The following is a 23,490-nucleotide window of genomic DNA, read 5'->3' as shown; positions in this document are numbered from 1 at the left end:
CTTTAAAAGTTGTTATGTTAAACCTGCCAATAGAACAAACATAAAACCCATGAGAAAAAAATGTTATGGAACATATTTATAAGGCTACTTGTGAGCTGTTAAGGATTTTCGTCTGAAAAGACTGATATTCCTCTTCAAGAATTCGGCTGTAATATACAAGGAGTTGCTAAAGATGAGTATCCTTAATCTTCTTTTGAAGAAACTTCATTTTTCTGCCAGCCATTTTATTTCTCAGGGTAAATTATAAAGAAGTTACACAACTGCATATTTCACCATTTTCTGTAACAAAGTTTTCTGTAATGCAAATAATTCTTCCTTGTAATACTTTACTTGTGTATCCATGTTACTGTCGGAGTAATGGAGTGCTGATAAGACAATTTCATAAGTGACCATATGCACTATTGTGGTGTGATTAATATTCCCAGCTGCTTACTTTCTCTTGTGATGAACATTTTTTTATGTAAGTGAGTAATTATCCCAGAATATTATCGCAAATGGCATCAGTGAATGAAAATATACAAAACGTTAACTTCCTGATTGCTGTATCTCCAGTTGACAATAACTCTTATGGCAAAAATATACGAATCTAAACGTCCTAGGAAATCCACTACATGGCTTTTTAAGTTTCAGTTTTCCTCAATATGCATACTAAAAAATGTAGAACCATTATTTATACTTATGGTAAGTTCGTAAGTGGTGGGAGATTATTGACTGTGCAAAGCTCAACGAACTATTCCATTAAATTTCGGGCGTGCAGCCAAATAAGTTCCACTCTATCTAATAGTTCCGCCCTATACCGCTCGGCCATCTTCAGAAGGAGCCGAAAGACTTTCAGCTCACTCTGGGGATGGCCGAACGGTACTCAACCGAAATAACAGAAGTAGAATTTAAATGGCTGCACACACGATATTTAATGGAACAGTCATTGCAACGCAAAAGCTAGTAGACGAACATGGTGTGTTTTTTCATAGTTTAAACTTGGGAAAGGATAGCATTGTGTTGGAGGCTTATTCTTACGTAAAGATGCTGAAAATTACGTGGACTGATAAGAAATGAGGTCCTCCACGAAAACGGCGAGGAAAGGAGTATGAAGAAAACGATGACTAGAAGAACAGACACAGTATATTAAACAGAGCCATAGAAGGTAGAAACTGTTCTGGAACAAAGAGATTGGATTTCTTTTTTCGTCATTCTTGATGCGCCCCCCACGAATTCCTCTCCAGTGCCAGCATTTTCTTCTCAGAGTACCAATTATAGCCTATGTCCTCAATTACATAGGTGTCCAAAATTAAAGCAACAAACCGCTATTTCCCCTATTGGGTCTAATTCACGGTGTAATCATGCAAACTGTCAACAGATGTCCGTATAAGTGTGTCCTGCTCGGACAATCATGTCAGCGATGACGTCAGGGAACCTATCAAACGGGTAGTGTGTGCCTGGTAGTCCGACATTCACAATCGCTGTGTACACAGTCAGAGATGGTAGTGTATGGCACAAAGAAGACGCCAGAGAAGACGCCTATTGCTGCCAGAGGTGGTAACAACCCATGTAGAACACATTAAAAAGTTACCGGAATGTGTCTGAAAATACGTTAATTTGGAAAGAACGAAGAATATTTTTGTCTATCGTTATGCATGTTGCAGTTGTTTATGTTCTGTGTTATTTACAATGTTTCTACGTTACTATCGCTTACACTGTTTTGTGGAAAAATAAATGCAAACTCGCAAACTTTTCTTTTGTTTCTTTAATTTTAGACACCAGTGTATTTGCCAGATGTATTCCAGTATGTGTCTTCCTCTACAGTTTTTACTCCATAGCTCTCTCTAGTACCATGGAAGTTATTCCCTGATGTGTTAACGGATGTCTTATCATTCTGTCCCTTCCTCTTGTCGGTGTTTCCCATATATTCTTTTCCTTGGCTATTCTGCAGAGAACCACCTCATTCCTTACCTTATCAGTCCACCTAATTTTCCAGCATTTTTTCTGTAATATCACATCTCAAATGCTTCTATTTTCTTTTGTTCCGGTTTACCAACAATCCATGTTTCACAAACATACAATGTTGTGCTGCAAGCGTACACACTCAGAAATTTCTTTCTCAAATGAAGGCCTATCTTTGATACTAGTAGACTTGTCTTAGTGAGTGCCAATCCTAGTCTGCGTTTTATGTCCTCATTGCTCTGTCCATCGTGGGTTATTTTGTTGCCTAGATAGCAGAATTCCTTAACTTGATCTAGTTGGTAATCACTAAACCTGATGTTAAGTTTCTCCCTGTTCTCATTTCTGCTACTTTTCATTACTTTGGTTTTCTTCAATTTACTCTCATCTATACTCTGTTTATTCCATTCAGCAGATCTTTTAATTCTTCTTCGCTTTCACTGAGGATAGCAATCTCATCCGCGAATCTTATCATTGATTTCCTTTCACCTTCAAGTTTAATTCCACCCTTGCACGTTTTCTTTATTTCCCTCACTGCTTCTTTGATGTGTAGATGTGCCAGTAGGGGCGAAAGATTACATCATTTTCTTGCATTATTTTTAATCGAGCACTTAGTTCTTGGTCTCTCACTCGTATTGTTCCGTCTTGGTTCTTGTAAATATTGTGTATTACCCATCATTTCCTATAGCTTGCCATTATTTTTCTCAGAATTTTGACTTTTATTGATGCTGAGTCTGTTCCTCTGACAATCATTCCTCTGACGTTTCTTTACATTTTTCATGCAAACATTTCACCGTAGCTTTCCTGCACTTCCTAGCTATCTAATTCGTAGCAGACTTGTATTGCTGAATTTCCCTTTATATTTTTGTACTTCCTTCTTTCGTCGACCAACTGAATTATTTCTTCTGTTACCCGTGGTTTCTTCGCAGTTACCTTCCTTGTACCTACATGTTCTTTCCAACTTCTGTGACTGCCATTTCAGAGATGTTCATTACTCTCCAAGTGAAATGCCTATTGCGCTGTTTGTTATCGCAGTGTCTATAGCCTGAGAGAAATTCAAGCGCATCTCATCCTCCCTTAATATTTCCGTATCCCACTTCTTTGCACATTGGTTCTTTATGATCAGTCTCTTAAACATTAGCCTACTCTTCATTACCAGATTGTGATCTGAGCTATATCTGCTCCTGGCTAAGCCTTACAATCCAATATCCGACTTGGGATTCTCTGGCTGATCATTATGAAATCTGACTGGAATCTTCCCGTATCCCCCGACCTTTCCTAATTTCTTGTGATTATTGGACAGAGTATACGCTCTTATTAGCTAAAATTTATTGCAGAACTCAGTCTTTCTCCTCTCTTATTTATGCTACCAAGCCTATATTATCCCATAACCCTTTCTTCTTCCCCTACAACCACATTCCAATCTCTATGACTATTCATTCCTATTTCCTCTTGGGACGTCGGCATGTACATATGAACTATTATTGTTGGTGTTGGTTTACTGTCGCTTCTGATGTGGACAACTTTATCACTGAACTGTTCACAGTAAGTCAGTCTCAGCCCTCCCTTCCTATTCATATCGAATCCTACTTCCGTTATACCATTATCTACTGTTCTTTATATTATGCTAGTTCTGTCTGCCCAGAATTCCTTGACTAATTTCCATTTCACTTCACTGATCGCCACTATACCTAGTTTGAGCAACTGCGTTTCCCTATTGAAATTTCCTAGCTTCCCTGTCACGTTCAACCTTTTAACATTCCATGTCCGAGTTTGTAAAACCTTAACCTTTCGTTGCTTATTCACTGTTTTTCTCGTGATCATCTCCTTCTTGGCTATCCTCTGCAGGAAATCCAAATGCGGGACTTCTCCCGAATATTTTGCTAATGGAAAAATCATCATAACGGCTTTATAGGCAGTTTCATCCTAAGGGCAAGAGAGTGTCCTGAAACTTTGCCCACTCCTCCATCATCTTTGACAAAGCGTTTGGCAGTACGAGGTTGTCTTCTTATGCCGGAAGTCTTCGGCTGTCATTACTGATGGTTTTTATTCGATATTTGAGCAGTAGAGAGGTTCGAACCGAGGACCCAGAACGTTTAGGTGATTAGTCAAAGACGCTGCCCCTAGACCACAGGTGGAATATGTACACAAGATTATTGGGTGTGTACGTGCTGTTCTGAGACGAAAAGAGTGGCACAGAGAGAAAGTCGTGGCTGGCTGCAGCCGCATCTAAAGAAAACATTGATGATCTTCCCATTCCCAAAAGAAGTAGGCTGTCGTAATATAGTGACTGCAGTGTCGAAAGACTATCACTCTTACCTTGCAATGTAGAGAGCTTCGATCGAAACCGAGAACATCTGGATGATCAGGCTAGCCAGCAGCGGAGTTATTACGACGTATCCGAGCGTTTTACGACCCATATGTGCGCTGGCAACCGCAAACAGGGGAATGACGACAAGTGAGCTGAGTAGCAGGAGAGACGCCACCCAGGATGCCTCGTCCGCCGTCAAAGGCCGGTCTCTGAGGCCGCTCTCTGCAGACACCAGCTGCGGCAGCGCCATCGCCGGCCACACCATGGTTGAGCCCATGGCGAACGTGTTCAGGTTGACTGAGCAGGCACATCATACAGTCAACAGACACTTTGTTGAAATTGAAAGTAAAATCATCGACATTACAAGTGCAAGAGGAATTCTAATGTTAGAAGCAGAGGAGAGAGAGCGGATAACTGAGAAGTGTGCACTTAAGGCTCAACAAAGACGAAGAACTGTCTGTTGACGTGACAGAAGAAGAAATGAGAACCAATGTGGTGGGCATGAGGGATCCAGTATTAGGATGGCTTGGAGAAAATTAAAGCAGCATCTTAGGCTGTGGAGTGGAAGTGGCTGGAGGTTGTCAAGATGTAACTATGAGTTAGCTGTGACACCATTTATTCGCATCTCTGTTATTGAACAAACGCACTTACTAACTATTATTAAAATTAAATGGGAGAGTTAAGATAGGAAAGAGAAGGCACTATTGACAGCAGCTGCGTCGGGGCCAGTAAGACGAAAGCTCTAGTTCTGGCTCACTTGGCTCAGTCCTGGCGTCCTTTCCTCCTACTATAGTCAAAATTTCAAGGCTAACTTATTTATTTTCATTTAAAAACGCCTGTTTTATTATAAATTACTTATAAAAATTAAGAAAAATAAATATCTTTTTATCACGTTCAGTTATTTTAATTTTTTCTCACAAAAGGTGAACTTAAGACAAAAATAAAATATTTCTTGCTTTTATAAAAGGTGCACATAAGAAAAAATCTTTCGTTAGTTGGTTTAATTCCGGAAAGTTATTTACAGAATATTTCTTTTTTGTTTCTAGCACACATTTTATTTTCAGCATCCATATATAGCGGAAAAAACATTAGATTTGATTAAAAGTAGCTAGAATTTAAAAAGGGATAAAAAATAGGAAAATTACAAAGTAGTCAAAAATGGGTAGCTGAAAGTAGAGTGAAGTGATCATGTTACCTATATGAATGGGATGAACCAAATAATTTTAATTGTACAAAAATGAGTGAAAATGAGTGTAATTTTGTATACTGCAAAAAACTGGATATATTTTCGAAGTAGAGCTAGAATATCCAGAAGAATTACGTAATTTATATGAAGATTTACCATTCGATTCTGAAAATGTAATATTATCTGGAACTAAAGAAAATAAGTTATGGACTACTTTGAATGACAAATGTAATTATGTAGTTCACCATAGAAATCTTAAACAGTATCTGTCTCTAGGAATGAAAATAACAAAAATACATAAACTCTTAAAATATATAGATTTGAATACTCAAATGAGGATGCAATCGAAGTATTATTTTGAATAAGATTTCTACAAATTGAGTAATTCTGTGTTTGGGAAGACAATAGAAAATATAAGAAACAGAGTGGATATAAAATTAGTGTCAGATGGACAAAAGTGCGATAAATTAATAGCTAAGCCAAACTGTACAGAAAGAACGATGTTTAATGAAGATCTTATTGCCAGTCATACCAATAAGAAAAAAACCACATTTAATAAACTGATCTACGTTGGTATGAGTGTAATAGAATAATGAAACAGGAATATGGAGAAAATATTGAGTTATATTATCAAAATATGGAGAGTTATATCTACAATATAAAAACTTAAGATTTCTATGAAGACATGAAATCGACGATTGATTATTTTGATACAAGTGGTTATCCAACAGATAATATTTATGGTATTTCACAAGTAAACAAGAAAGTTTAAGGAAAAATGAAAGATGAATGCAATGGAAAAGTAATGGAAGAATAATGTGGCTTCAGAGCAAAAACGTATGTTTATAAAGTTGATGATAAAACAATGAAACAATGTAAAGGTGTTAATGAATCTGTTGTTAAAAATAGAATAAGCTTAGAAGATTACAAAGATTGCTTGTGTAACACTAGAGAACAATAAGCAACTACAAATTTGATTATTTGATTTGAAGTGAAAAAGATGAAATTTAGTCAAATCAAATAAAAGGACTTAAGCAGACATGATGACAAGATATATGTTTTGGAAAATAAAATGGATACATTACCAAACAGGCATTACACATTTGAGAAAATCTAATAATTGTTTTTATATAAATGGAGACTCTAATGAAGAAGCTCAACAATGCAAATGTCTCGAAACAGATTAAAAAAATAAGTGAGTTAGAGATAAATGATTTGTGTAACATTAGCGGTTGTGAATATTTGCTAGTCTCTGTGGCCGAGCAGTTCTAGGCCCTTCATTCTAGACCCACGCTACTGCTACAGTCGCAAGTTCGAATCCTGCCTCAGGCATGGATGTGTGAGATGTCATTAGATTAGTTAGGTTTAAGTAGTTCTACGTCTAGGGGACTGATGACCTCAGATGTTAAGTCCCATAGTGCTTAGAGCTATTTGCACCATTCGTGAATATTTTAATGCTAGATATGGAGAAAAAAGTTGTGTGGAGATTAATAATGAGTTTAAGATTATCTTATCAGTAGGTATTCTAAGTTACTGAATGGGATTTTGAAATAGCTGAAGAAGGGCAGATGGAATAGAGATATAAAGAAATGAAGAAACTTAAAAATAAAAATAATGAATTTCATGATCTATAATTCACTCTCTGAATCTGATAAAAGTTTTATATTTTCCTATTAAAATTTATAATCTGTAAATGGACAATACCAAACAGCTAAAGGGGTGTAGTAATTTTATGGATAATTTTTCTAACAAAATACAGTGAACTGATAGGCCAGTAAATTAAAAAAAAATTCATTTTGCATTAACCATAATTCACTTACTTTTTTCCTTAAATGCACCTTTTATAAAAAAAGTTTACTTTTTTTCCTTACATTTACTTTTTGTGAGAAAAGAAAACTTTTTTATAATAAGTGAGTATCAAAATAAAAATATTTATTTTTGTTAATTTTTCTAAGTAATTTATAATAAAATAGGCATTTTTAAAATGAAAATAAGTGAGTTAACGCTGAAATTTGTAGTATACGAGGAGGAAAGTACCGTTTTTGGATAACTGACCCAAATGAAACAACCAGCCCTTTCCTCCTACTGGGATTTTCATGCAAAACCAGCGGCGACAGCTGAAAAGTGTGGCAGACTGTGATCCGAACTCGGTATCTTCTGCTTACTAGGCAGTTTCGTTAACCACTGAACGTCTTAGACACAGTGTTTATCACAACTGCACAGATTATCTCCATACATCTCTCGTTCGTCCCACATTCCCACCTAACCCCACCTGTCCCCTGTCACTGTGCTTGTCCTTCATGCCCGCTACTTTGACATGCAGGAGGTCGAACGTAACTGTGCATGTACACTGAAGGTGGTGGATTCATTGCCCAATCAACTGTACGAATAATGTGTCCGAATTAACAGACACCACAGGGAATTTGCAGCTGTGATACATATTGTGTAAATTGAAGTTTGGGAAGGGGTAAAAAGGAAATGAAATGAAAGGGACTGTTGATGACTGAAAGAACAGACATCACAAATTCATATAATTGATCGTCTCACTGGGCAATGTGTATGTACAACTACATTGGACCCCTCGAAGTAGCGAGCATGGAATACATGGACGCTTATAGTGGATAAATGGGGCTAGGTGGGAGTGTAGGTTGACTGAAAGGTGTGCTGAGATGCTCTGCCCAACTGCGATGACCATTATATCTGCATGGTGTAGTGGTTGACAGTGGTTAATACAGGTGGCTAGTAAGCAGGAGATCCCAGGTCAGATCCCAGTCAGGCACACATTTTCACTCCATGCTGCTGATTCCGTCTAAAGATCCCAATGCATGTGACATCAATGGACCCTTCCCTTTACTTTCTCCCCCATCCACGTTCAGTTTACGTACTTTACACAGTATGTATCACAGCTGCAGATTCCATGTGGTGTCTATTCTTTCTGCATGAAAGAAATATTAGAAAATCTTATAATCCAAATTTAAGTTCTGGCTGAAAATACTACAAACCATAAATTACAGAATAAATTAACATGTGAACACTAAACGCCACATGTGAGGCACAATATAGACTATTGAAACTAAAATTTAAAATACACAGAATACATCAAGAAGCATAAACATATGGTAAACACACAATCCTGGGTTAAGACAATATTCTTGCAAGACAGAAAATATTCCCCTCTGCACTCTAGGTGTCATTTGACCAAACAGAATAGTATCAAATAGTAAGCTCATACAACAAACCAACACAGCTGAACACTAAACAGGAATTGTAGTGTGTTACTTGATCGAAGTTTGACACCTTCAGAAAGAATATTTTACCAAGCACTTGGTCAAAAAGTATTGCATAAATGGCATCAAGGAACTGTTAGTTGCACACTGCAAGACATAAGAGCTTCACATGGGGGTGTCCTTGAGCAGTCTTGTGTACAAGGCACACAGCACTAGATACTGTCTCATCTGTGCACTCCAGACGTAGCCTCCTTGAGCATCAGAACAAAACTGGCCAGCCTGTTCTCCAAGGGCTTAACGTCAGGAGTATGCATAATTGGCATCAAGGAACAGACAAGCTTTCAGCATGCTGGATTAGTTTGGCTCAGCAACTTCTGTTAATCAGTAGAACGAAAAACCAGTCCGAGTTGCAAATTTGTATTTTTTATTCATTTGGTGACTAGTTTTTGGCTCAGAACTGGTCATCAAATGAATAAAAGTAAAAATTTGCAACTTGTACTGGTTTTCCATTCTAATAATTACAGATTGCAAGACATGAGAGCTTCACGTAAGAGCTTCCTTTAGCAGCTTTATGTAGGAGGCAACCAGTACTAGGCACTTCCACAACTGCGCATTCTAGGAGTAGCCTCACCAGGCATCACAACAGAACAATCTAGCTATTTAATATAGATGTTCATTCACAGCACCCATGAGCCGCCCAACCTGCCCCCCCCCCCTCCAGTTTCACTGAGCTGGTCCCAAACCCATCTGACTGTGGGCACAATGCGGCTGTTTTGTGGACCCTAACTGTGCCCAGTTGTGTGGCAGTTATCAACATGCCAAAATCAGAAGGGAAATGGGTGAAGTGTAGGATGGCAGGTAGCAGTTTGGGCTAGCAGGTAGCATTGCGCCAATGGAGCCGATGCTCCCAGAGCACGCACCCTACCACTATAAAATCGTAAACACAAAGGCGAACCTGTTGGGGCAGACCTGCTCTGCAGAGCGGGTTGGCCAACTGGTAGACCTGTGAATGGGTGTCTTCAGTGCTTGGTGCCACACTCTCTCACATCATCAGCTATTAATCCTTAACCGACTCCACAGGCACATGCTTCAAACTGAGGATATTCCATCGATCCCCAACAAAATGACTTCCACACACAGTGGACACTAGCTAATTGATTCAGATTGGTGCTTGCGCATCTCTGCTCTAGAAACCACGCCTTTCTGGCAGGATGAGGAAACTGCTGCAACCATTGTGCCACCCACTTAGCAGGCCAAAGATTTATGTGTACCATGAAATCATGACAATATCTACTTTGCCCTACTTCATGCTTTGAAGAAGGAACGTCTGACTCCAAACCAAAGATGCATCGGAGTTCTGTTTCTCCTCTTAGGGATACATGCATTTTATAAAAGTCCCAGAGGAAAGCACAATAAATATAAAAACCAAAATTACGCGTCAGCCATGCCATAACCAAGGTTATGTGAGAAATATAACACTTCCTTGCTGTTGTGATCTCCTTTAAAGGAACATTTCCAGGAGCAACAAATTTAAGATTTTGGTAAGACCCAAAAACTGTGGTAAGTGCTTTCCAATCAGCTTTGCTCCCGTACTAACAATTCTGACAAAATTTCTCAGGTGAATTTGTGCCCCTATGCTAAGCTATTCGATCATGTCCTTTATTACAGAGTTTAGCTTTCTGCCTATTGGCTACTTGAATGTTTTTCCTGGTCTGCCCTACTTCTCATGAATGTGTTCAGGAGTTGTCCTGTTGGATAGTAATTCATCAGTGGATTGTAGGCTAGACAGGGGGAATTTTGGCTGAAAGACAAACATAAATTTTGCTGGAGTATCCTTACATGCCTCTTGTGTGCCATGTTTGAACTATTGAAGACATACATCAACCACTCCAAGATCTCATCCCACCAGTTATGGTCGTCATGATGGTACACGATTAACGCAGCCCAAAGTTTCTGATTAATGCTCTTAGCAGAAAAAGGTTTCAGATAATACGGAATGCAGACAGCTCTCCATGCTTCCATCCCACATTCTGTTTCGAGTCATGCATTCATATCGCTTCAAGAACTTGTTGACAATGCGTTTTTTTCAGCAGAATGTGCCATATGTATATTTACGTTTATAGTGAGACTAAACATTTTAGTATTCTGTAGCAGATTGTTAGCGTATCGCCTATTGGAAACATAAAACAATATTTTGCCTACTCTGTTGAAAAATCCAATGTTAGCAAGTCCGTAAAAAAATTGCGAGCAGCAGGAATGCATTACTGGAAACAGACTGTTGGATAGAAGCATGAAGAGCTCTGCATTTTGCAGCGTTTCCAGTAGGTTCTACAATCACAATCTTGTGTCACACATGGTGCGGTGTCCTGAAAAGCATATCTCAAAAAATACTATAGCTTGCTGGTGTATGGTTCAGATAGCTGGACAAGTGCTAGATGTTTAGAGACCATCCCAAAAACTCTCTCTGCTGCTAAAGTAGCTGAAACTGGCTACATCACAAAGATGTTTGACAATTCTGTGACTGTAGATTTACTTCCTCCAGTGACACAGAATTGTTGTTCTAAATTGAATTTATATTTTCTTGCCATTGTGATGAAATAGTGTGAACGATTCTTACCTAACGTATGACAGTGAAGTAAAAATTAAAAATTTTGGACTGCTGGAAGGCAATTAAGCATATAAATGACCTTTACAATTCAACATATAAATGACCGTTGCTCCTGTCTTTCGCTGCACGAACCGTTTGCCTCTCTCTTTGACAGCTGCAGCAACAGAAATGAGACAGTACATGAAATGTATTCACAACTGCGATTATGGACTTCTATAGTTGGCATCATGGAATGACGACGATGAAAGCTTGTGCCGGGCTGGAGCTCGGACACGAATTTCTCTTTTCTTGCGAGCGGTCATCTTACCTTACGACTAGCCGATCACGACTCATGGCCACATTCAAACTTCCGTATGTCGTCAACCATGTGTTTACAACCTCTACGTGTACATCAGTTATGTATATTCCCATACAAGGAAGACGTTATACTTGAAAGTCGCTTGCCCGGTGTCGGCTGATAAATATGATATTGCAGTCCGAAGGAACTTTGCACCGCAATTCGGAATGTCACAGGCACTGCAGTATCGCATCACAACGAGAGAGTATTCGCATCAGCGTCGTCTTACTAGATGTGTGCCCTGTCACCAATTTCTTGAAGTTAATACAGCTATCGGCATAGATTCGAAACTCGCTGGAGTGCTGGTTTACTTCATGCCAGTTTTTTCTTCCTTCCGTAACGCAGCTGATAACTATCACAACGAAAGTCAGTAACAAAATCATAAGAACGTCTTTAAAGTCCATGCTGCATTTGTTTCAGAATAAACAAACAGCATTTCATAATCAGCAGCCTTCTGCTACAGTGTCACAACTTCCAAAAATTATTACTATATTTCTATTATTAATTCGTTAATATCACCTCTTTGTCGGTCACAGTGCAGCTGGAACAATAGAAGCATTTTATCTTCACGACACAGAATACAGGATTATAAAGAGATGCCCTAGCACCCAGAGTCATGCATGAGGTGGTAATTAATTTTGATAGCGTAGTAGTTTCCAAAGACATAAATTTGGGATCTGTAGGGATTGGTCAAGCAATGTTTCTGATGCGAAAATACTGCAAGAACTCCATATTTTGCACAAGGGTGTGAGATTATATAAGTAGTTTTCGAATTCTCAAGGTAAATTTTGGCACCAGGCGTAGATATGCGAGACTTCTAGGTGGCAGCTACCGGTATTGATAGCTGATCGGAAATTGTGATTTCAGGATTGAACTATGTGGAGATTTAGAAGCTTGTGTTATGTATAGAATCCAACCTTTGACTAGCATCTTGGAACTGTGTCTTTGTTGAGCTTTTTGATGAAATTGCGGGGCTTTAGTTGCGGATTATGTGGAGACTAGCAGTGATCCATGTTTCCAGTTCAGCAAGAAGAATTTTGAACACATCTGAAGGCAATCAGACCGTTACAAAGATGAAGGTGGTATAAAACTTATGACTTGGTGATCCTCACCTCGCGGGTCAAGGCAGGGTTACTGAGCTTTAGCTTAACAATTTCGTTAATACCAAAGTGAAGGGAGTTTGTTTTTGGGCCCACCCATAAATTTTTCTCACAATGGCGTAGTTGCGTCGAGTAGTGACATAGAATGCCGCGTCATACCAGGACTGTGATGTTGACAGTAGTGGGTGATGGAAACTCTCCTTCAAGACCTCGAGTTACCAAAGTAAGGGACTGAAATGACTCGAAGAGACTCTCAGTGGCATATACTTAAAATTTGTTCACCACGTAGGAGCGATTGTAACACGGAAATTCTTTTGAATGCAATGAATTTTGTTTGATCCCGAATTTTTCAAATTATTTCATCAGATTAATTTAATGTAAAACAGTAACATTACCGCATTTCAATTTATTAACAGTTTTACGTTAATCCACGGTGATCTCAAGAAAGAGGTGTGTAGTCTCCATGTCTATTTGTCGTTCAGGTTCTCCTCTATTTAAGTGGCACAATTTTTTTTTTAGCTAAGCAAAAACGGATGAACTATAGTATCAGCAGACAAGTTCATGGGCACGAGGCCTATCTTAGTAGTGTTATTAAACATTTTCAGCAGTCTCATGAAATTAAACTACAATTACCGTTGTTCAGTGAATCAAATTTTGCTGCAGAATTTAATGTAGTGGTGTGTTATATCAATTACACCACATATATTAATTACACATCATTGTTTGATAGGAATAGGCTTCGTTTGTGTGAAACAACCGGGAACTAAACTATGAGCAAAATCCGTCAAATATGAGGCTCTACATAGGAGCTCTGTCTCATGCTCACCTTCCTCTTACTTTGGTTTCTCTGTGTCTTTAGCTGCCTGAAAATTTAAAATCTCATCCAGCAAGCACTTTTCACGTTTATGGATAAAGCATCACTAGCAGTCATAATCATTGCAGTACATTATGCTTTTTGTTACTTTGGTTTTTGTAGACTGAATGACGGTTTTGCTTAAGGATGACATCTGTGAGGAATTGTTTGATCATCAGAAAATCTTCGTAAGTGAGCACAAATTATATTCTGGGACAAAAGGAAGCCAGTGAGCACAGTGTATGTATAGTGCAACTATTCTTAAAGATAGAAAAATGATAAATGACTTTTCCAATGACGTGGAATGCATCACTATTCAAATGACTTGAGAGACGTTTTTGCTAGAAGAGGGCCAAGTTCTTCTACCCCACATCCAAAACTGGATTTAAAGGGTGCCCTCCATTATGAAACTTCTGCTAGTGTTTCACAATTCCATCCTCATTTACTTTTATGTTTGCCATTGTTAAGTTTTGGGAATGAAAACATGGCACAAGTGGGCTGTAATCTGTATTATTTGTTCAATTATCCAGTTTTAATGGTGAAGTGGAAAGCTTAAAAGATGTGTGTGAAAAGTACCCATTGCTAAAATTGGCTAATCGCACAGATAATAAACATATTACAGCCTACTTGTATCATATTCCTATTCTCGAAACACACTGAGGCTCTTGACTTCTACAAAAATAAAAAAAAAATAAATAAAAAATAAAAAAATAAACAAAAGTTGTTACGTACATATGTACTTCGATCAGAATTAAGTATAGCATTATCTCTTTTATAACAACTTGTCAGTTTTCCTGTACAAGAAAATCCTGTAAACGTCAGCTGCAAAGGAAGAAAGCTGCAATTCGCATGAAAATGCTGTGAGATGAAGCGCCTCTTTGGATGCACTTGAAGAACTTTCCTTGTGTCCTGACCACACGTTTTTATTTTCAAAAACATCTTGCGCGTTTCGACTGCCGTTATTTTCAAAGGCAATGTTATGTCAATCAAAATAATTGCTCATTACATACATTGTCATCATTCTCAACTACTTCGCGTTTGGCTCGTGATTGGGAATGTTGACATGATACAGTGTTTAATGAGCAATTTTATATGACTGACATAACACTACCTTTGAAAAGATGGCAAGTCGAAACGCGTAAGGTGCCTTTAGAAATAAAAGAAGTGTGGTGAAGACATAAGAAGAGTTATTAAAGGAAGAAAGCGCGACTGACCTGAGATAAAACAACACTCAAGAGATTATCGGAACGGTGAACAATTGGAAATACGAAGAGGCCAGTATTTTGGTGACGGTGCTCAAGAAAGGTAATATTTCAAGAAGTTTTGAATGAGATGCATCTTACACGGCAGTATAACTGGAACCTTCAGCAACTGATTTATATGGCAAGGGTAATTTATACCCCCTGAGGCAATAAATTCTTCATTATTCTTTCGTTATGATGACATGTGGACACGACAACTGTCTTCTGTTTGCTTTCTACAGCATTAATGACACCTTACTAATGAAGCTCATGTATATGAGATGCAGGAAAGTGTATAACTTCCGTTTGTCAGCAGTTAGTAAACTGAGAAATAACCAGAAGCCCTGTTTTTGATTATTTCTGCAGAATCCACGTACCTGCCTTTTCGCTTTTTTTCCCGTGAACGTTCGCTGATGTAAAGGGAGTACATAAAGTCCGGGAACACTTTGAGTTATTTACTGCACAAGAACTAAACATTGTACTGATGTCATACATATTGCATTTTGAAGAGAAACTCTGAAAGTATTCTTGACAAACATTCGATATAGGAACCATGAGTGACTTGGCAGACGTCAATACGGTAATGTGAATTCTTGCCATACCCGTCCCAGCATGGCATCGTCGACTGTGGCAGTCGCTTCCCGTATTCTCTCCCGGAGCTCTACTACATCACGTGGTAGAGGCGGTACATACACCAGACCTTTAATGTGTCCCCACAGAAAAAAGTCGCACTGAGTAGGATCTGACGATCGGGGAGGCCATTTCATGAAACAGCTGTCCCCCTTCTCTAGGACGGCCGATCCATCGATGTGACAGCTTCGTGTTCAGATTCCTACGAACTTCACGATGAAAATGTGGTGGAGTCCCAGCCTGCTGAAAGATGAACGGAGATTCCGATTACATTTGAGGCATCAGCCATTGCTGCAACATGTCCAAGTAGGAATATCCAGTGACAGTGCTCTCAGCGAAGAACAATGGTGGCTGCTTTGTACCCCAGATTCCACAATTATGCCTGTTCACTTTCCCATTAGTGTGAAAAGTGGCTTCGTTGCTAAAAATTAAGCGATCAACAATGCCATCCCCATCCTCATTCAATTGTTACAAGTGCGAAGAGAATTAAAAACGCTTGTCTTTGTCGTCGTCATTGAGCTTCTGCACTAGCTTCAACTTGGATGGTTTCATAGACAGCTTCCGTCACAGTACTTTCCACAGTGTCACTGGAGCCATTTCGAGTTCACGGGATGCACGACGAACCGATTTCTTTGGACTCCTTATGAATGTCCCTCAGAATGTCTCTCATAAGCGCTCCACATTCACTTCACTCACACTAGAATGCCCATTTCTCTTTTCCGGGCACAAGCAACCCGTCGTAGCGAATTTGTTGTGCCAGAGGTAAATGACCTTCCTTGTTGGTGGATTCTTACGGTACTTGGTTCTAAACATCTGTTGAACAGCTGTAGCACACTTGTTTTTGTCGAACTCCAACACAAAGAAAGCTCGCTGCACACCTGAACTCGCCATGTTTGCGACTAGCGCTTACTATCGGCAGATTACCAAACTACAGTGTGGCGGTATACATGAAAAAAAAGTTTCAGTGTTCGTCTTCAAAATGACGTATGTATGATATCTGTACAATGTTTGGTTCTTGCGCAATAAATAATTGAAAGTGTTCCTGGACTTTATGTCTGTGACATAAGAAAAACACCGTCTGTGAAAGAGTGTCTAGAGATTAACTGGGTATGAATGTAGCTGCAGATATAGTTACAGAAATTTGTGTTTTCAGTACTGCGGTATCCGTTTACACATTTTGCTCAGTGACTGCCAATAATTCCTGTACGACAGACCGATGGGGAACTTCTGGGGAGCTTCCATAGATCGTTTTCATAACGTAGTTCACAAGCTCCACAGGAACTTACGAAAAACGTAAGTTCTATTATCCTTATTTTGTGTGAGTCTGAACAGCACCCCCCCCCCCCCCCCCGCCACACACACAAATACACACACACACACGCACACACACATCACACAAGTTGAAATAACGATTTATTTTTCGCCTTACCGACAACAGCAGCAAGTAGCTGGGACCATGCAGCTGGCTTCTTTTCAGCCAACTGCACCTCTTCAACCATTTTCCCATTGGTGGTAGGTTTGGTTTGCGGCCATATCCCCGCAGTGTTCTTGAAGACACCTGCCACACTATAATCGTCAGCCACGCTGCACCGTTTGCTTGTGACGGCCTTCATTCCTGTACTTAACTGCCAGGAGACGTCGTTGCTTAAGTACCTACGAATAATCCGCGAGATTATCCACGCGTGTCTGCGCTGGCGCCCAGATTTGCAAGGAACACGAGCACAGACTGGGAACATAATAACGTCTGCGCCACAGCTAAAACACGCTAGCGGCGCAGCCTATGTGAGTAACACGAATGCCATTCCTTATTGATTTACTCTATTTTCCCCCCTCATTCATAGTGCGCCATTTGACTCATAAATACAGCAAGTCAATCATTGGAGATATAATCCCTGGAGAGCACGGCTCAATTTCCCAACTACAATTATTACGTGAGTGAAGGACATAAGAGTGTGATCATTAAGTACAGCGCTGGACAACGTAGTTTCTGTGAAAGGAACATGTGCACACTATAGATGAGAAAAAGTGACCGGTTAAAACCATTACCGGTATTTTAGTTCTGAATGAAGGATATTTTTCCGTATTTGTTTGGTTTTAGTTATAACAGCTAATTTTTGTTTTTTAAAAATGGCTCTGAGCACTATGCAACTTAACTTCTGAGATCATTAATCGCCTCGAACTTAGAACTAATTAAACCTAACCAACCTAAGGACATCACACACATCCATGACCGAGGCAGGATTCAAACCTGTGACCGTAACAGTCGCTCGGTTCCAGACTGTAGCGCCTAGAATCACTCGGCCACCCAGGCAGCTTTTATTTTTTTTATTTTTTTAAAAACTAATAACCGATTAAAGTCACCGAAATATCATTTAGCCGAAGCAGAAATGCTAAAATTTTTCGTTTTCAAATAAACCTTTTTTTATTAAAGGAGTAATTTTTATTCGTAAAATTTGAATTGGTTCGAAATATTGCGTTATTACAGAAAGTGGGAAAAGCAGTCAGTGCAGTTTTAATAAAAATGGCGACAGAAACGAGCAACAAACAGATAGTATACGAAGTCGTACAGCATTGCTGAGAAAATAATGTCCCTGTTGCCGTGCCGTGTGACGTGGCTTAAGGCACACGTGTATTTGACGTGTGCAAAATTTGCCTCCATCTGGTCTGTAAGGATTTTTCTCACTGTCGTCGTCCGATATTCGTTGTATTGCTGAAAGACACCAGCTCGAGCCTGGAAATATTTTAAAAAATTGTCGTAGCACCGAAGTAAGAGCTTGATTTGCTTTAAAAGCTTAAATATTTGTCTGCCGTTTCTACGAAATTATAAAAGAGCAATAAAATTATTGTAAGAGTAATAAATTGAAAACTCAACAACTCTTATAGTATACAATAAAAATAGAACGTAGCCGATCTGCTGGCTGTGTCTATAAAAAAGAAAAAAAAAGTGTGACATCTTATGGGACTTAACTGCTAAGGTCATCAGTCCCTAAGCTTACACACTACTTAACCTAAATTATCCTAAGGACAAACACACATACCCATGCCCGAGGGAGGACTTGAACCTCCGGCGAGACCAGCTGCACAGTCCATGACTGCAACGCCTGAGACCGCTCGGCTAATCCCGCGTGGCGGCTGTGTCTATATAATACGCCTTTATCTGCTTGCAGCCCTCGAAAACGGACGGATTAACACGAAAATCAGAGTTCTTCAGCCTCAGTTTTTACTCTTTAGCATTAACTATTCGCAGTGCCGAAATAGTGGTACGATCCCACATTACAACGTGACTTTTGAGCATAGTTTCAAAAACTTTGAATCAATAGGGGAATACTGGTGTTTTTTGTAGTATTCAACCACTTAACACTTTTCGAGAAAAGCAGCGGACGTTGGAAGGAGTAAATATTCTTTTATTTGTCTATTTAATTTAATATTTTCATTTTGTATATCTTGATACTGAGGGAGTCAAAGTTCTATAATTTTTGTTCGCTTTCTACGTTCATTACAGGAAATAATAGGAATAAACAACCAAAAATCGGTTATTTCAAACCAGTTATTTTGAGCGGTTTTAACAGTCAGTTTAAAATGGCGTGAAAAAAAACGATATTACTTAAAACAGGTTGTTTCAGCGAGAACCGCCATCCCTAGTACACGTAGAGGACATTCACAGGTGATTGACTGCAGTGTGTGTGGAGAGTGTGCACCATGAAGAAAAGTGGTGTTGCAACACGACAATGCTCGTCCCCATACTAGTCGGAAAACCACGGCTGTCGTTGCTGAAACTAGGTTTCCAGGTATATCCATTTCCACATTTTTTTGCTGATTTGGTCCCTGTAACTTCTGTGGCTCCCCCTCAAACCCCTTTCCTGCGGTCTGACACACCCACAGCAGGACACCTGTTCGCAGTTACTGGAAGTCTCCGAAATAATGTCCGCACGTCATAGCCCCGAACAGGTGGTAATCTGAAGGAGTTAAGTCGGGAAAATAAGGTAGGTGAGGCAGTGTCTGGAGTCCTATCTCAGCGATGGCAGCCGTGATTTCCCCATTACTATTTGGTCGAATACTTTTCGTGACTGGGCGCACCCTCCACACACTGCCACGAATCGTTTGTGAATATCCGCATTGTGTACACCCTGCTTCCACAGAAACCACGTGTGCCAGTACTGTCCTTGATAATCACACCCCATCTTGTCCTCTCACGGAATGACAGCAGTTGTAAAACTGCGCTGTACGGTGCAGGGATTACACTTCTAGTGAGCCAAAGTACTACATGCCATTGTAATGGTGAATCAAATGGCGCTCCATGAACGATGGGAAGTAATACCCTCTCATGCGTCGCTTTCTCAAATATGGACACTTATATTTCGTTTCACTGGAGTTACTAATAAATGTTTCGTGAAGAGGTAGTAATTTTCGTTCTCACTGTCCTCATATAGAGACACCTTCATATTGCTTGGTCTATGAAAATAAATTTTTCGGTAAATTGAATTCTTTATAACATACGTCTTAGGACACCAAAAAATGAATCAGAAATTGTTTTTTTTTTTCAATTTGAGCTTGATAATTCGTGCATGACAGGAATAAAGTGTAAATCAATATGGAACGCCCCTCGTAGATTTGTTGCTCTCCGCTGTTTCTTATCGTGTAGTGTGTCGTATGGCAATTACGTGGTACAAATAAAGCGAAGGCAGCAAAGACAGGCCACTCAGGATATCGTCAGAATGAGTAAAAAAGGCTAACAAAGCCACTTCAGTTCATGGAGCCTCAAATTAAGGTAAACACTCTTCCTCAATAAGTATCCTTCACACTTAATATGGAACAAAACATAGACACTATCCTAACACGGGGTGTTCAGAAAGTCTCTCCGCAGTGTCGTGTGATTGTTAGCCATCGATCCGTATGATTGTTCGCTTGCCTGGGCTACTGCCCTTCAAGAGGATTCTCTCAACATTCCACTGTTTCGTTTATCTCAGCCAGCGTCGGTAGTATCGTTGATGTGTGTCGTTACGTGTTAACGTGAACGTTTAAGTTTAGTTCCTTTGTTCGTTTGTTTCGTTTTGTCACTGTTAAAATGCTAACCATTGAAGAACGTGTGTTTTTACTCTAACAAGGGTTCAAAGCTGTCTGTTAATAGACAGTTTCCGTTAGTCAAACATTTAATTCAGTTTTCCCGGAGACTACACTCCCACATAGCGATACTGTGCGAAATTTGATTAACAAATTTCGAAGTACGGGCTCGGTGACAGATGCACCGAGAAGAGGTCGTCCTATCGTTTTGTCTGTGGATAAACTACTCAATATTTCCGATAAAATGTCCATGAGTCCGAACAAGTCAGTAATAAAACCCGCCCAGGAAATTGATGTTAGTGTCGCAACGGCCCACACAGCTGTAAGGAAAAAATTAGAACTTTTCCCATACGAAGTGGCAGTCGTGCAAGAACTGAAAAATACTGATCATAGCAAGAGACTGCATTACTGTCAATGGTTCGAAAATTTCGTTCAACAAAATGGGATATTCTCAGTGAAACGTTTTTCACTGATGAAGTGTGGTTTCATCTATCCAGGTACATGAACTCGCAAAATTCTCATATGTGGAGTACTGTAAATCCATTGTGTATTCATGAGGAACCACTTCATTCTGTGAAAATAGGAGTTTGGATTGCAATTTTTAGACGTCGGATTGGAAATCCCATATTTTTCAACGCACAATGATACTGCAGTGATATTCTGTACCCATTGATAGGAGAAATTGTATTAAGTGAAATACTGAACGGTTATTTTCAACAAGATGGTGCAACCGCGCATACAGCTCGCGTTTCAATGTCACTGCTTGCTGATGTTTTTGGCGATCGCATAATTTCACAGGGACTTTGGCCTCCACGATCGCCTAACCTAACACCACCTGACTTTTTCTTCTGGGGTGCAGCGAAAGCAACTGTCTATAAAAACCGTCCAAATTCCATCGATGAATTGAAAATTGCAATATCCACTTTCACTGCTTATGTTACAGCTTGTGTTTGGAAACATGATTAGACGAATTTAATTGTGTATTCAACAACAGGGGGGCACTTTCAACATTTAATGTGAAAATTTGTAAGTAAAAATTAATAATTAATAAATTAATAACTTGAATTTCATTGAGTTTCATTTCGGTTTATTCACTACGGCATACGGCACGCGCGGCTAACAGTCATACGGCACTATGGAGAGACTTTTCGAACACCCCGTACTATTCAACAACGCCACCAGCGTTGATAACGAATGCGGGTCTGTGATGTCTGGACAAAGTCCAGAGTGTAGGGACACCACCGTCCAGATACTCCAGTCACATCAAATCGTGCATGTCCGCTGTGTTCAGACTTCTTTCCCAAAGATTTGTGCCTTGTTTTAAATACTCTTCGTGTATATTGCTATATATACATGAAGGTGTGGTAAAGTGGCCTGGATGGGAAAAAGAGGCCACTGCTAAATTTTTGCACTGAACAATGCTGCCGTCTGCTCAGAACTGGTCATACTAGTTCTGATACTCACCATCATTGTTATCAGTGAGATGGACAGAAGAAGTTAATTTTTTAATGAAAACTTCTCCGATTGTCAGTTGTCTGTTGTACGGTAGTTATTTACACTATTGTTGCTACCTCACGTAAACGAAGAATAATATTTTTTCATAGCCATTTGGAAACAATATGTTTTGGCTCACAAAAGTAGTTCCTTGTTGTTTCTTTTGGTTTGATAGTTTCATAAGTAAACCATTAATGGCGATGTGGCATCCGATCGGGAAACGTTGTCTCCACTTTTCGCGTATTCATTTTTCCTGAACATTTCACGTTTATCTGTTCTCCCCAACAAGGATTAGTCACATGCATATATAAATATGATACTATACCCTGGCTTATAAATCCTTTTACATACAAAGCTATCTTCTGTCAAAAAGTCCCATTGTGACGATAACGGATTCATAAATTCTGTTTTATCTGGACTAACACAAACGTCCGACTGAAAACTGTCAACTTCTGGCACTTGGTATTCTTTCAGACACTAGGCAAGATACACAGAAATCAGAGCAACAAAAGTAATACCCTGTAGCGATGAAAAATGCGATTGAGGCTGTAAAGAATGATACTATGACTTTTTCCACAGCAGTAAAGCAGTTTCAAGTTCCACGGAATATGATGAAAAGAATAATTCCAGACAATGCAAAGCTGGAGTAGCTGATGAAAACATTATGGAAAGCTCATCCACAGTGTTCATTATAAAGTAAGAACAAGGAATCTTTGATTCTTCTTTTAAAATAGAAAACCGGTTTTATGGACTTCCAGTGAACGGTCCAGGGGGATTAGCACGCCAGTTGGCAGAGTGGAACAAAACATCGTTTCATTTGAAGAAACAACAGGAAGGACAACACCCTACTATTAGTCTTATGAAGCATACCTTCACGGCTAGAGGACAAGCTTGTTACATGATCAACACGGACAAGTTCTATAGTTTCTCTTAAAGCAGTGCAAGAAAAACAGTTGCATTCTGCTCATCATATGTGGACGATAACGCTGACAGATCGGTTCAAGAAGAGCAAAGTATTTATACTTAGAGCAAGATAACAAGCTAGTGACGTCACTTAAGTCGAAAAAGGGTTGCTTGTCCACTTTCGTAGTATGTATTAGAGCACTAAAGGCGCCTGGTCCATCAGAATCGTGTGCACTCGGCTGCGATATGCGACAGAGAGAGAGAGAGAGAGAGAGAGCAAGCGAATACATTTCGTGTACCCTAGCGGAATTTGTAGAAGATGAGCGATGCTGAGTGAGCGCATGTCAGCGGCCACCTTCACATAGCCTGCGAATATGCAGAGCGTGCAAATCCGACGCGATTCTCTAACCACCAGAGCTGGGCAAACTTTATTCGAATGACGAATAACGAATACATATAAAAATTATTAATCGTTATTCCAGAATAAAAAAAAAATTATTTCCCAGTATTATCCATTTGCGCGAATAAAAACATTCATTCATCATCTGTGAAAAAGCCGTATGAAAAATAGCTATGAAATTCATTGGCATTTGTTGCTCCA

The 23,490-nt window shown here is 39.4% G+C and overlaps 1 protein-coding gene across 1 annotated transcript in view; it reads right to left on the bottom strand.

Annotated features, from left to right (window-relative positions):
* Positions 1–17,044, bottom strand: part of LOC126092860 (facilitated trehalose transporter Tret1-2 homolog) — a 36,952-nt gene extending 19,908 nt beyond the window's left edge. The window contains exons 1-2 of the mRNA XM_049908590.1: positions 16,861–17,044; positions 4,258–4,546 (exon numbers count right to left, since the gene is read on the bottom strand). Coding sequence (XP_049764547.1) covers positions 4,258–4,546; positions 16,861–17,044 — 473 coding nt within the window. The remainder of the gene's footprint in view (positions 1–4,257; positions 4,547–16,860) is intronic.
* Between the last annotated feature and the right edge of the window lie 6,446 nt (positions 17,045–23,490).

Source organism: Schistocerca cancellata, chromosome 7 (assembly GCF_023864275.1).
Source record: "Schistocerca cancellata isolate TAMUIC-IGC-003103 chromosome 7, iqSchCanc2.1, whole genome shotgun sequence".
Lineage (NCBI taxonomy): Eukaryota > Metazoa > Arthropoda > Insecta > Orthoptera > Acrididae > Schistocerca > Schistocerca cancellata.
The sequence above is the reverse complement of the archived record's forward strand: the minus strand, read 5'-3'. Positions and strand labels throughout refer to the sequence as shown.